Source organism: Typopeltis vanoorti, chromosome 19 (assembly GCF_054136105.1).
Source record: "Typopeltis vanoorti isolate ZY-2024b chromosome 19, IOZ_Tvanoo_1.0, whole genome shotgun sequence".
Classification (NCBI taxonomy): domain Eukaryota; kingdom Metazoa; phylum Arthropoda; class Arachnida; order Uropygi; family Thelyphonidae; genus Typopeltis; species Typopeltis vanoorti.
Window position 1 is genome coordinate 32076760 of NC_143567.1, and position 15991 is coordinate 32092750.

A 15991-nucleotide genomic window follows, 5' to 3' on the forward strand; every position below is an offset into this window, starting at 1 on the left:
CATGGTACAAAACTTATGGACCACGGTGCAGTCCATAAGTTTTAGGACTTGATTTGTTGTGTACAGGTACAGTAATGGATCAATTTATCAGCAAACATGCTAATTAAGTAATACTAAATGTCTACATCCTCAGAGAACAAGATTAGTTTATGCTGAGTCATGAGTTGTGTAATTTTTTTTCCTTCAGTGGTAAGGCTTATACATTGGCTTTTCATAACTTTTTTAAGGAAATTACAATAATAACATATTACCTAAAATAAATTTAAACTTCCAATATTTTGGCAAATTCTAATTGCCATCATCAGGGAACAAAATATAAGGTAAGTGCATGCAGGCACTATACTAAGTAAAGGAGATGAAGTGTGTCAACTGAGAGTAAGCCTAAAGTTCTAAATAGTGTCCCCTAGTGGGACAAATTGGGCAACGTTGGCTTTTGAGTTGAAGTACGGAGGATAATGCTAGGGATGGTGGTGGATTTAGATTTGAAATTCAGAGGACATACTGCAAGATTTGGCAAAATAGTTCAGAGGATTACTTGGATGTTGAAGAGCAACACTGACAAGTAAAGATAGGGAGGTTATTATCCCTTTTCATAAGGCTATGAAGCCACATGTTGACTACTATACACAGGTTGTCACCTGCATTTCTTGGAGATTGGTAGTTGATTGAGAGGATTCAGAGAAGAGTGACCACGCTTGTGACGGGCCTGTGAAATGTTTCTATGAGGATAGATAGAAGGGATGTGGGTTGCAGAATTTAGGTGAAAGGCAGAGGAGAGAGGGACATGATAGAAACTTAAGTTACTAATTACTAAATTACTATAAGACTAACAAGAAATTTTTCAATACATGACTAGGGGGGAAAACAAGGCATTACACTTGGGAGTTGTCTAAGAGTGTGGTTAGTAAGGGGATGCAGAATAGGTTCTTTGCTTGCAGAGTGGTGAATGAGTGGAATGGATTGCTAAGTGATGGTGAGCACCTCAACAGTTTAAGGAGATGTACGTGTTGTGTTAATGAATAGCGTGGGTCTCACACAATGAGTCTTTTAACTCCATTGAGTATCCATATAAATAATAATAAGCTTCTGCCTTATGAAATTACACTAACCTCAATAAATTTGGATCCATGAAACTTACCCAAATTTTTACATTTTTTATATTAGTGTCATCCTTCAGGAAACACTAGAACTTACTAGCAACATAGCAAATCTCATTCAGACCAGTTTGCTAGGCCGTATCGTTTAAATGTAATTGTGTATTTTTTAGAAAACGATCATTTTTGGTGATTAACGTAAGGTTTGTTTGTATCAAAACTTGATAAAGTCATGTTAATGAAATGTGAATGAAGGAAAACAAGCCTAGAAATTCAAGTTAAAACTACAGGGGAACCACAGAATGGAATGAAATAAAAACACCGTAAATGAATAGAACATTTCTCCTTGCTACTTTGTCTATAATATTGAAAAACTGGAAATGGTAACAAGGGCACAGCAATAAATAAATGAAATAAGAAACTCATGTTTCACTTAAAAATTTTTCTGGTCATTAATATTTTTTTAGCAGACATTACACATCTAAGGATTTAGGTATCTTGAATCATGTATTAATTATGAGATTTTCTTTGTGTTAAGATGCTATATACCACTGATACCAGCAAGAACTTACCGTATTTTCCGGTGTATAACTCACTTTTTTATCTTAAAAATGGGGTGCGTCTTATATAATGAAGGTAAAGATTGTTTCCTCTTTTTAAAATCACATGCACTCCCTTTTATGTTCCAAGATCTTTGTAGGCAGTTAATGGTGCAATCAAATTGATGCGTGACCTTCACGTGACTTCTAGCGCGTCATTGGCTAAGAACAGGGAGCCCCTATTCAAGTTTCATAATATCTTATCCGAGTAATCAGTTACCGATGTTTATCAGTATTGAGATATTTTGTGTTCAGTTTGATATTTCCCCGCAGATTTTAGAAATGGATAAAAAACAGGCGACATTCATATACTTCAAGTTACAAATTGCAGGTTGTAAAATATGCGGAAGAACACGGGAATAGGGAAGCTGAAAGACATTTTGGACCTCCGCCTACAGAAAAAATGATTAGAACTTGGCATGGTCAGAAGGAGATTTTGTACAATTTGCGTAATGAAAAACGTGCGAAGTGGTTAGAACTAGAGACGAAAGTTTTGAAATGGGTGCAAGAAAATCGGCAAAATGGCATTGCCATTTCAACAAAAATGATTCGTACACGTGCAGTCAAAGTAGCCTGTGAGCATACCATTGAAGATTTTAAAGGTAGTGCGTCATGGTGTTACCATTTCATGAAACGCAGTGGACTTTATATGCATACAAAAACAAAAATCAGTCAAAAAATGCCAAAAGAATATGAAGACAAAATTATTTCTATATTATAAGAAATTAATGATGATAGAGAAGAATCAGATGACAGTGACATGGGTTTTGCAGGTTTCTGAAAGGTCAGTTTACTATTAAAAATTACATATTATTTTATCAATTTTTTTTTAAAATCATACTTTAAAGTTTAGGTTTTTTTCCAGAAAATTGTATTAAATTTCTTGGGTGAGTCTTATACACAGGAGCATCTTATATACACCGGAAAATATGGTAATGAAATATCACCCATGTTCATATGCACAAATCTCACTCGGGTACTAATTATTAATATTAAAAATAAAGTAATCCATGTTATCCTATGGATGCATCCACTACATACAAAATGAGAAAATCTAATTAATGGATTTCCAAACAATCTGTTCCACAAAGTATGTATGCACATTATTTTAGAATAAATTATATTCCAAAATAAAGGATAATTTTTATAAAAAGATGTGCATACTAAAACAGGAAGATAAACAGGTTAAAATATGAAGTTTATGAAATGGGAGCAGTGTTAATCTGAATACTGTACTTATGGATAACTAAGCCTCACTGCTAACGACTGCTTCTGTTTTCCACTAAATCAATGGCATCTTTCTTAAAAGATTAAATGACTCAATATTGACGTTTTGCTTTCTTTTGAAAGCTCAAAACCTAAAATGAAGAAAGCTTCCTTGCCAGATAGTGTTGCTGAAAATTATAAATACAAGATAAATGCTGAATTATTGTTATGTTAAATATAATCACTGAAAATGAAGTACAAAAAACAGACAGGTCATTTTGAAATGATATGCAATAAAATTTTCAGAAATATAAGTAATTCCAATCTTAGTTTTAATATACTGAATTTTAAATTCCTCACTCATAAAACAAATGAATTAATTCCTTCACAAGAAATATTTATCCACTATTTTTCTAGGGTTGGTGAGTGCCCCCACCCCCAAGGAAGTTGCACAATGAGGACACATTCCAGCAAAATGCACTAATAATTTAAAACAATAAACCAAGTTTCAAGAACCAGAGAGGAGAGAACCTTCTGGATATCCAATAGATGTATATTTTGAAGACTATCAGTTTTCTTATGACCAACGTTTAACAATTCTTATCAATAAAAAATCAAATCCTACCAACCATAAGGATAGCGCACAACAGCATATACCAACAAATATGGAACAATTAATAAAATAATAATAATAAATATGGAACAAGTTATAGACATTAGTGATAATTTTATCTTTTAACCACTTCATAATGCAATGCTCAATTTTAATCGGCCTTTTGCACATTATTCAGATAACTTCTAAACTGATTCAGATCAAATATTTATATATTTAACCCTTTCTTCCATTAAAATTCACATTCGCATTTTACTTGCACTCTGCTTCTGCTTAAAATTATAAACACTGAAGAAAAAATTTAGTCAGTTTAAATATTTGCTGAACCAAAATAAAATACTACCATTTAGAATTTCTTCAACACTAAAAGTTTGAATTTTATTATTCCAAATGTTAAATCCATTGATAAAAGTATGATATATATAAGGAATCCTTATATACTCAGAAGAATAGCTAATAACTAATTAATGTTTTTTTACTATCAGGAAGTCTATAAAAAAAAAGGTAAAACACATTTAAGAAAGTTGTTCAAAGACCAAAAAGCAAAGTAAATGATTTTTTAATCATAAACACTGTTGTTGGTAAATAGCATATTTCTTCACTTTCAGCAGCATAATTTGTGCCAAATTTGCATGCCATTTCAATAATCCTTATTAGAAAGTTGTCACCTGAATCATGCTATGAGTTAGGAGAGAGAGAGAGATGAATTTGTTTATTAGCATGACAAAATATCACTGAAGATAGTGCGTGACTGCAGTTTTTGATCTCGCCCCATTTGCTCTTTCATTTTATCTGCTTTTAGCAGAATATAAAGCAATCAATAAAAGCATTAGGAGGTTCAGTTGTAAGCAACCTAAATTAATTTCCATCTAAACATTACATTACATATAATTTCAGATGTAGTTAGTTAAAAAATAACATTAATCATTTGATATAAAGGTTTCTGTCTTTGACACTACCTTACATGCATGTGATGTGACATTAATAACTAGTTCATGACAGAGAAAGTTATTGAAAGTGTTTTTAATTTGTGTAACTATGTACTTTTTTAAGTGTTTATTTTCTTTCTGAAACTGTTTTAATGTTTCTATACAAAACAGTTCATTGCAAGATCAACCAATTTAGATTGAAATGAATTTCATTTGTCTTTTAAAAAAACAGCAACAAACAGCTAAAAAAATTAAAGAAAACAAAACATTATGAAAGGTAATTGAGAAAGTTTAGGTTATTGGAGAGCCATAAGAAGATCAAATACATGAAGATATGCACATCTGAAGCAATTAAAACCACCTAGATGCCAAGTTATACTTTAAAGATGTTTTGAAAAACAAATACTGCCTTCACCATTAATATTTATTTTTGAAAATATTGATCCCATACACAAGAGGTTGAGGGACCTATAGGTCAGTGCCATGTGTGGAGTGCAGATAAGGACTGAGATAGAAATGTATTGATTTTTTTTTTTTTGAAGAGTTGGAGGTTATAGTTTGAAAATACTTCTTGAGAAAGGCCATTCCAGAGGACAGGGGCAAACAGAATAAAAGAGAATGAACAGAAGCAGGTCTGTGTGTTTGCAGTTGCACAAGAAAAGGATGCTGGGCATCTGCAGCTCATGTATTAGCAGGTGCAACAGAAAGTAGAAGAATGATGGTTGCCAATTCACTGGCACAGTGACCACAAAAGTACCTATAGAACAGAGAGTGCTGAGGCATTGCATCTGTGAGATTGAAGCGAGTCATATTTACTTAACATCCACTACCAGCATGGAAGAAAGCTAGCTCATATTCAGCACTTGAATGTGTGAATATCAAAGCTATCAAACTATTCTCACATCAGTGCAATACTCTTAAAATAATGGAAAAAATAAAACTACCAGCAGACCATGAATATAGATTCCAATAGATATCCAGGATGGATTGTGACAATATCTATTTTTGAGCAAGTCGTGGAATTGTCAGAAGACTGATATTGCACTTAACAAATCCTGGCACTAGATAGGGCTAAAGCTCTGACTTCTACAATGCATTCAGTTCATGACTGTTCAGTTACTAGTTTACAAATCTCAAATCTGTCCAAACACAGAATATAGCTCATAACTTCAATGGTTAAAAAAAGCCAATCAGTGATAATTAACAATTTTGTAAACACCAACATTTGCTTATAGCATACATCTCACAAAAGCTTCTGTGTATGTCATATCAGCAAAGATGGGAGGGGTCATGTTTAGCTGATCAAATAAGCACTATCTTGTTTTCTCACATTACCTATACACACAACTCTAAGCCTTCTCTTACCTGTTGGATATTTGACTATTTTTATAAACCGTATTCTTTAGAAGACCACTCACAAATAAGGCTCACTTCAGTTCAACATAAGTAATAATTTTAGATTACTTTTGCAGCATGAACTAGAAAGGAAGGCAACTGTGTTTTATAGTAGTGCTGCACTGATTTAAAAATGACCACACATACACAGTAAGCCAGTTTCAGTTCACACTATAGATATATTTTTAACCGATTCTTTCAGTGTGGTAGACAACTCAAAAGTGATTTGCACATTTTTGGTGATGATTATCAAGAGAGATTCATTTGGTAGTGAAAGCAACATTCAAAGGTAGGCTCTACTTTCATTTGGCATTTCACTGAAGATTCTAAACTAAATTGGCAATTTCTTCTGACATGTCTAAATGGATCTTGCAACCAAACCCTCTTCAGTCCACATTGCTGAGCTTGATTCTTATATCAGTTTTTCTTGAACTGGTAATGGTAACTGGAAGTGACCGAAAGGCAGAATTGAGAATACTTTGAAGTTGCGGTCCAAACCACTACTTCAGTGACAAATGTAAAATAAATGTCAGTAAATCATGTATTCATTCACTAGAATGGTGATTTAACTATTCTAAAAAGCAATAGACCTAATTTTGGGACAAAATTCCAGACAACACATTTCTGAGGAACACTCTTCTCTTGTCAACTATATACTGGAAAACAACTAAGTGGAAAAATGGCTTGAAGTTTAAGGTTCATGAATCTGATAAACCAGATAAATATGGATTTAAATCATACATAGGTAAGCCTGTAAAATAGCTGCTAGACAATGGACACAAAACCTACATGGTTTTGAAAAAGAATATGAAAAAGTTTCCCTTCTGAAAGAATATATTTGCAAAACTTTTCATGCATGCAAGGATATATCTAAACAGATGAAGCCAGTTGAAAAAAAGGAGAAATTAAATGCTTGAGAAAAGGCAAATTTGCTTTTGCTGATGTGATGAGAAAGAAGAGAAGTGTTCTTCACCTTTGCCTCTGTGGATAAAAAGAGCTAACAGATTCCTGCTTGTATTCAAGAACGTGTGAACAGAGCTAATTACGGTCACTTATATAGAATGGGAGGAAAGGAACAAAACAGGTATTTGATGTCTAGATAACAAGACCAATTCTTTTAGATTGATTTAGAAGAATGAAATGTTATTTATGACAATTTAGTGTTGACAAGTAATAGACTGATTTGGAGGAACTGTTAATAAGATATTAATAATGTAAACTTATTCATGTAGTGCTGTCATAGTAGCCTGAACACCCCTTGAGGGTACACATGAGGAAATTGTGTGCGTGTCCCCACATACATGCATTCAAGTGTGATACGTGCCTTTCAATCAATTACAAGTGCAACACTCAGTGCTCTGAAATCCATGAAAAATTCCTAACATGAAAATCTTGTAAATTTTTAATTTATTACCATAATTTACTACAAAGGAAGGAGAGAAGTACAAAGTACATTCAACTATCACTACAGCAAACTCTTAGGAGACCACCAAAACAGTTACTGAATAGTTCGCTATAGTGAATTACTTTTGGTATTGGGACTTTGAGTAACGCTTTTCAGTATATTAGTGAGAGGTTTATAGCAATGTCAAATATAGCAAGTCAATATTCTTATGAAAACTACTAAATTAAATTGCAATCAGTTTTTTTAGATATGAAATTGTAACCATTACACATTCTATGAAGTAAATGATTAACAAATACAGTAAATCCATGACCTATGTGGTTAAATGATTTTGAAGGTTTCCATGCAAATCGAATGATGCTTAATAAATACAATGCATTTTTGACAAATATGGTTGTTTCAAAGGATAAAGCAAAAATAATACTGTATGTATTACAGTCTATAAAACTGTCCCCCCCCCCCCACACACACACACAACCCTAAAAACTCTTATAATAAATTTAGTTTAATCCTTTATCCAAGTGTGAGCAAACAAAGTTTGCACCTGAAAATATCTTCAGGACAGGAGTAAGGTTGTAACAACACCAGGCAACTCATACCAAAGGTGGACCAAGCTAACATCACTCCTATCTCAGTATCTCCCATAATGCAAAACACATCTCCTTGCGGATATGTATAATGTTATGCATTAAAGGGAAGGGCCACTACCCAGACTAATTTTGACCTTTATTGAGGTCTCTTCAGTAGGAGCCAAGCCCACAAGTGGAGATACCAGGCAGAAGCCATGGCGAGGTCATCTTTACTTATAGGAGTTGCCAAACGGTGTGACACCATTTTATTGAATTACTCTTGTTTATAGCATACAACAGCATCATGGGTTTTCTCTTGTACAGGCCTAAGACTTATCGGTATTCATTGTTGTGTCTTCAATCCAAATTGCCAATAATAATTCCATTTGTTCTATTAAATGTGCCTCTTTTCTTGCAACTAATTGTGAATTGCATTGGCATCCTTTTTGTGAACTGCATAACATGAATTTTATTTTTTTATAATATAGTTCAACTGTCAATTCATTAATTTCTTATGCTTATGCAATATCTATGAGCTTATTCCAATTCCCTTTTCACGCTATGTCTAATAACACCTACTTTAGCATCATAATTATAATGCTCTTACCACTCTGAATATAATTCTCATCACTTTTGCATTTCTCAAACATTTAAGGTTTATATATGTTGTTTTCAATAAGTATGTAATTTCACTATCAAGACAAGGTGTACTGAAGGTAGAAACAAAATGGCACTTATTGGATGTTGTTGCCAGTTTAAGTCAAAATACCACAACTGCATATGTACAAATCCACATAAACTGAATCTGTGAAAGTCAAGGACTTACTGTATTTGAATTTACTATTACCATCCACAATAATAAACACCCACTGTTAATGCACAAACAGGTACAGAATGAAGCTTAGTTTAGATTCCCATGCTGTTTTAAAACTGTTTAAAAAACTAATCAAAGAATTTCCTCTGTAAAAATACACACTTTTCGACTGTCACATTAAGTGAGAATAATTATTCTAAAACTAACTAAACTAATTAAAATGAAAATTAAGCTTCATACCTGATCAATTTTGGAGAAAGTTATCTCAAAACTATACTGGTACAATTAAATCATTTATTCTCAAAAATTAGAATAAATGTTCATATCTGAAAATATACTACATTAATATTAATGTAGTATATTTCGAAAGCCAGCATAACAATAGTCTAGAAACTATCAGCAAAAGCTAATATGCCATAATATATTTCAAAAAACAATATTTATCCAAACTGTCAATATTGTAGTGAAAGGGTAGCTTCAGTGCGGGGGCGGGATGCCACCACCACCAAACTATGCTCAAATTGTCATACTTCCTATCCCTATGACTCAATAATTCAAACTGTTTACAATGCAGAAATATCCTGCAATAATATCCATGAGAATTTATACATACTCACTTTGTTATCAAACCAATCTTCTACTCAAATCTCACTCTAAAGTCACACAAAGTTATAAAAAACCTTAGAGACAAAGCATATAACCACACAAGTTTTTCTTTATATAATAATGCTGATTATCTGTTTTGATTTTGTTTAAAATTATTGCTTAGTATAAAAAGATTATCACATAAAAAGTCTGAAAAAGAATATACATACAAAATAGACATACACACCAATTTATCCTTGCTTTTCAGAATCCTTAAGTAACATGCACATTTTCTGTAACAAAGCTACTCTTTGTTATATCAAAAATATTGACAAAAATTTTTAAAAAAAATTAAGTTATTGTTGTGACAGGCTTCAAAAAAGTTAGTAGAGAAGTCTGTTGTGGAAGCTGCAACATCAAGGATAATTCTTAATATGTTCATTGAGAAGGTAGCGAGAAAAAAAAAATTTTTAAAATAAGGGAAAAGAATCCTTTCCAGGACTATAAAGATTTAGAATATATGACAATCTTCAGATGACTTGAGAAGCATCTATGGCACATGTGAAATACAAATTCAATGAGAACTTTTTGCCAGAGATTCTGGCAGCTAGCAAATTTTGTTTACACATACACACAAATTAGTATCGAACCCCGAGTTTATGACATTGCCTCCACTAATAAATATCTTGAAACAGAAAGATTACATTTTGCACATATAGCTTTATGAACAATGTAAAAGGAAATGTCATCATCATCATCAAATTCCTGCCGTGTACCCTCAAGGGGTGTACAGGTAAAGGAAATGTATGCATTAATAAATTATTTCAGTGCTGGAATATTTCTTCTATGAATATTAAATTATCATAGGTGAAAAATTAAATTTTGAAGCAATGCTTCAAAAGTGGTGAATAATCCCCTTGTAACACTTCACCATAATAATTTGCTATACAAATTAAGTCCCTTTATATCCCTTTACAAGTACAGACTCAAGACAATGGCCAGTGAAGAAATTTCTTATATAAAACAGATGCATCTAATAAGAAAATTTCAAATTAGTTTCAAAATAACTGACTATTGCTTATTTTTTTTTTTTGAAATTATCACAGGAATTTCTGTAGATAAAAAAATTCAATCAACGCTATACGCAAGAAGAATGCTACATTTGCTAGAGAAGATGTTCAGACAAATGACTAGTAAGTATCTAAGTAGGGTCACAGTTATGCCATAACTAAGATGAAATATAAAAGTAAATGATTATAATACCATGTTGCAGAAGTGATTAAAGCAACTGCTATGGGAAAAATATTGTCTCACACTCAACAAAATAAGGTAACATAAGCTGATCAATGATATAACTTTGAATTAGCAAAAAGCGTGTTCTGTATTTTTAATGATTAGTGAATACTGGAGTTCAAATATTAACTCTTATGATGTTCAGTCAACTCTCACAATTATACATTGTAAAATGCTCATTACTGAAAAGTCCCAGATAAACACAATAAAACAAAGCTATAATAAAGAAAATTAAAAATTTACTAGCAAAATATATATTATGATAAATCAATTGACTATCTCACAGGGCTGGTTGCTATAGTGAATTTCTTTTAAAAAGCATTATACCAATAGAAACTTGGAAGAGAATTTTGCAGTTTGTTATAGTGAATGATTTTGTTAGTGGTGTTACCTATAGTGACTGAAAAAATTTTTATCTGATTTCAATGCTAGAGCTTATTTGAACTCTCAAGAGTAAACATTCACGTGTCTAAAAACAGAAAGTATACTTAATTAACAATGTCTATAGCTTAACAGAAATGTGACAAACAGTTCACTATAACAAACACCATTAAAACAAACTCATTACTAAAAGAAAAAAAATCCAAAGGCCACATTGATGAAGTATAATAAAAGCAATCCATTATGGAAACTATTATAATAAATTATTGCTACAGTCCCTATTATGTTTGCTATAGTAAGAGTTGACTTCAGAAAACTTAATCTGATGGAACAATTTGAACAATGAATGATAAAATTCAATCTCTAAAAGAGAATCCTATGATGAATATAAGAGTGAGGTCAGTAATACAAAGATGAAGGAATTTTGGCTACAAGGATCTAGTTAAGGATCCTCTAAAGCTGAAAGGCATTTTATCCCCTTTTTTATTGCATTTCTCATTTCAGGAATTACAACAATTTTAAAATTTGGTTGCAGACTATGGTTTTCTTTTCCAATCAGTTGTAACCAGATAAATGCTTTGGATCAAGACGTTATGAAATTAAACATTAAATAGTGCATGAAAAGGCAACAAACACCCTTTATAACAAGAGCAATCACTTAATCATTTTAATAAAAAGTATACATTATATTACAACAGTGAATGCTATTATGACATACCAGCAGCAGAAGTCATTCAAAACTTGAGCAAATTTGTTTTATAGAAAACAAATTTAATCTCCAAATGATATTAACCAGGCAGGTGTTTCTGCTAGTTCACATTTAATTATCTCTTGCCTAAAATCAAAATTTCAGTAAAGGTTCAACATGCCTACACAGTAACTCCTAAGAAGTAAGTTTTGCAACCTTTAGCAATTTGGTTTTTGCTACATACCAAAGTACACACACACACACACACACACACACACACACACACACACACACACACAATGAAAAAATTATTCATTGTTATTAATTCTACTGGCAAAGCCTTATTTACAGTTTTTTTTTATACCTTCTTCAAGTCGTCAGGAATCCTGTGTAACTGAAAACAAAAAAAGTGAAGACTAATAATAAACCCTTCCGAACTATCTTATTCCGATTAATTCCACTCCCTCTTAATTCTTTCAACTATTATAATTAGAAATTTTTGATGGGAACTTCCATATATATATGTATGTGTGCGTGTTGTGGAAGTGCTGCATATTTTATACAATGCTATAGCTGGACTGTTACTTTTTTCTAAATGTATTTTAATATTGTGAACACAGACTATCCTTATTTCCAAGGAAAATAATTCAGTTCCATATCCACAAAATTTCCCACCACACCCTCCTGAATATGTACAAAAAATCAGGATTCTTATTACACACATGAATGCATACAAAATAGGTTAATATATTCCATGAGTCTCAAACACAACAGAGCAAAACATATTAACAATACACCTACCACCTGATCATACCTAAAAAAAAAATCCAAGCTTAAATCAATTACATCTTTACGACAGAAATTCTGAGTGTCGTGCAATCGACCAACAGGAAATGTTAGTTATACAATAGAATCTTATATAATGCATTTTTGAATATGCAATTTCAGTTCAGTTATAAAGTTCCTTTTCAAAATAATTATTGTTCTGTTTTTCTAAGCCAGCTCAAACAACTAATCAACAAGTGCAATTGAATAGCACACCATGCAAAATAAATTTCAACATTTTCTAAGTTTCACCACTTCGATTACAATAAATGGTACTGTGAATGCCAATCCAGTTGTCTCCTAAAATTTATGCACACATTTAGCTGTTTTGGGAGCTTTATCATCACTTGGATGGTGAAACCACCAGGAAATGTCAATTCAATGACAAGAATACTTGATAACTTAGCCTTGCCTGAAAAAGGAAACCAGTTTTGGATTTTTCTCTCCATGAAAAACAAGTTCACTGGATAGAAATGTTTTAATAGATAACAGGCCTACAAGAGTTAAGATGAAACAGTCAGGTGGGTTAATAACGAAGAATGGACAAAAATATTTGTCCATTGAGCATATAACATGCTCTGTCTTGAACTTAATTGCAGAAAGATGATTTATAGTGAAGTGAATGAAACCACAAGAGGAAGGATTTGGGTCCCCCCCTTCCCCAATTTTTAAAAAATACCAATTTCCTTAATTACACCACTCATATAGCCTTTTATGAATGTTTGAAATGCATAACACTGGTTAGCAATTGTTGCTATTTCAAATTTTCCACAATTACTAACTGTAGACTTCAGACAAGTTACTTATATAATAAATTATGTTGTTTTATTTTAATACCGCCAATCATGAATACTAAATTTCTCAGTTTTACAAACAAAATACTGTGGCTGACTACAGAAAAACAATCCAGGTGATGAAATTTCTAAAACTGATAATCATCTATCAGATCTATCTCACTATACAAGCAACTATATTCTATCCTGTTTATGGACTTGATATCTATCACTTAGCAAACCAACCCATAAGTATGTAATGAGCCTTGTTTCATAATGGCATACAACCATTTTGATTAGCCTAGTATAGGGCAGTACATGACAAGCACCTGAAGTACTACTTCAAACTGAGATTTCAAATTGTCAGTATTAACCTATTAATATATTCATGCAACTGCTAAAACATAAGATCTGCAGAATGCAAATCAATCTACACACTTCATAAAGAACATACTTTAAATGAAGATTAACTTAAGCTATGAAAAAGATTGGAATTATTCATTTAATATTGCTGCTATCTAACAATTTGACCCTGGCTGAGGCCAGGTAGCCCTCAAAAGAGGATAGTAGATGGATAACGAGACCGGAACAGATCAATATGGTCTATATCTGTAATTAGCATTATGATGCTGATTTATAACAACCTTTTATTTCACAATACCATCACACAATGCTTTATTTGCATGCATCCCTTAGATAATACTCTTGAAAGCCTGTTACTTAATGCCCATGCATACACACACACACACATAGGGTACTGTTTTATTTTCTATGGATTTAAAATAACTGTTCCTTGGATTTTAAAGCTGATTTTAATACTTCAGCACATTTGAAAGATTCAGTCTCATCTAATCAATTATATTATTTATCACTCCACTTTCAATTTGTACTCAGAAATGAATACAACCAGATTATGAAAATATATTTCTTTTGAAACTATTCAAGTGATGTAATCTGCACCAACCGGCCCATTCAATACAATCAATGAATGATTTTGATCAATGTTCCAGTAACATAACAAAATATTGAAATGCCTTCACACTTAAATATTGCAAAAAAAAAAAAAAATGTTGCCTACTGTCATGCCGTAAATGACAAGTTTGCAAATACACAGAAAAATTTTTGAAAACAAAATATAAGACACAACAGAAAACTAATAAAAATATTTGTATGTAGTAAAAAAAAAATTGTTTCCATTTTAATGTTCCAATATGCAGTCAACCTTTGACTACACCGAACTTCATGGACTAAAGTGGAAGACCGTACTACAAATTTATGAAACTTCATATGCTGGTATACTGTGAATTTAATATAATTAAGTTTTCTAAGATAGTGAGAGCTACCCATATTCATACAGGTAAATAATTATCTTAGTAAAAGATGAAAAGTGCTTCGGCAGACATAAAAAAAGGAACTAATGCTCAGAAGGGATAATCTGGATTAAGTACCAAGTTTTATTTTCCACTTGCACACTTACCAAGTTAACCAAAATACACTTTTAAAGATATGCGAGTTGACTCTCGCTATAGCAAACTTTTAGGGACCACAGGAATACTTGGTATCATTTGATAATCGGGTTTAATGAATTTGAAGGCTTTTAAGAACAGTATTTCATCTACGAAACTTCAGTTAGGGTGTCAGTCGTCTGATAGCAAGTTTAATTACAGCATTTGCTATAGTGAGAGCTGACAAGCGCTATATTATAAACTTATTTTGGGGCTCAGACTAAATACTTCACTGTAAAACATTTATAAGCTTTCTTCATCTACTTACAAGAAATCTAAATATAAAAAAGTATTTAATAAAAAAGGTGTGATGAAAAAAATCGAAGTTGTGATGACACATTTGTTTTAACAGATGCTATCCTATAAATTTTATAACCTCATACACTTAAAATATAAAGCAATGCAAGAGATAAATAATAAATTTCTTAATGTCTGAAAAGCAAAGTATGAATTAAGTATTATGTAAAAAAATTCTGAACCTACTGAATTACAAAGAAAGTGTGGTCATTTTCAAATGCAACCTAAATCTCTCAAGCCACAGCTCATTCAAAATTCAATAAAAGATGAAGAAACTTATTTTGTATTATATAGCTGAATAAGCCATTGTACATAATTCTATTCTATCATGAAGTCAGCTTGCATTTTGAAGTGAACATTCTAAGCAAGAGAACTTCAGTCTTCAAATATTTAATAATAAAATAATGACATTTACATCCACAAAAAGAATGAAAGTAATTTGGATTTTGCAGACAAGACTTTATAAAATAACAATTTGCAATATCAGCCTTGCTTATTTGAAAGATTTGTTTTAATGCAGCTTTTCTGGAATTCATTAAAAAGCAATGGGCTTATAATTAACTCCTAAACACAATTATATGAATTATGGAATTACCATATTTAACCAACAAGATAAATTCACAATGAAGATTATACGATATCAGAATAACTAAAAAAGTACATTACCGGTGGCATGCCCATTCCACCAGGTCCTTGCATCATTCCATTTGGTCCTGCTATTCCTGGAGCTGATGGGACACCTGGACCATACCCTTAGCAAAAAAAAGTTATTTTAAACTGTGAAAAGTCTTGTGGAAAGCAATTAAAATCTTTTTATCAGAGTGTGGTAATAAGTATAGCATTGTTCAATATCCAAAATGATGTACACCTAGTTAACTAATAATAATTTGAATTTCTCCTGAAAATAATTTTCCACACAATACGGACAATTTTCATTGTCTGGGTAAATAAGAAATTAGGTATAATACATATAAAAATGACTTTTAAGACAAATTTGCTTAACAGATTATTAAATAAAAT

General features: G+C 31.9%; 1 protein-coding gene across 4 annotated transcripts in view; it reads right to left on the reverse strand.

The window, feature by feature from the left end:
- LOC150095974 (splicing factor, proline- and glutamine-rich-like) overlaps positions 1 to 15991 on the reverse strand; it is a 226590-nt gene that overhangs the window by 168378 nt on the left and 42221 nt on the right. For all 4 annotated transcript variants that reach the window (XR_016549959.1, XR_016549960.1, XM_090409421.1 and 1 more), the window contains exon 7: positions 15638 to 15723. Coding sequence is in view for 2 of the 4 variants with exons in the window: in XM_090409421.1 (XP_090265547.1) it covers positions 15638 to 15723 (86 nt within the window). In the remaining 2 variants the exon portion in view is untranslated. The remainder of the gene's footprint in view (positions 1 to 15637; positions 15724 to 15991) is intronic.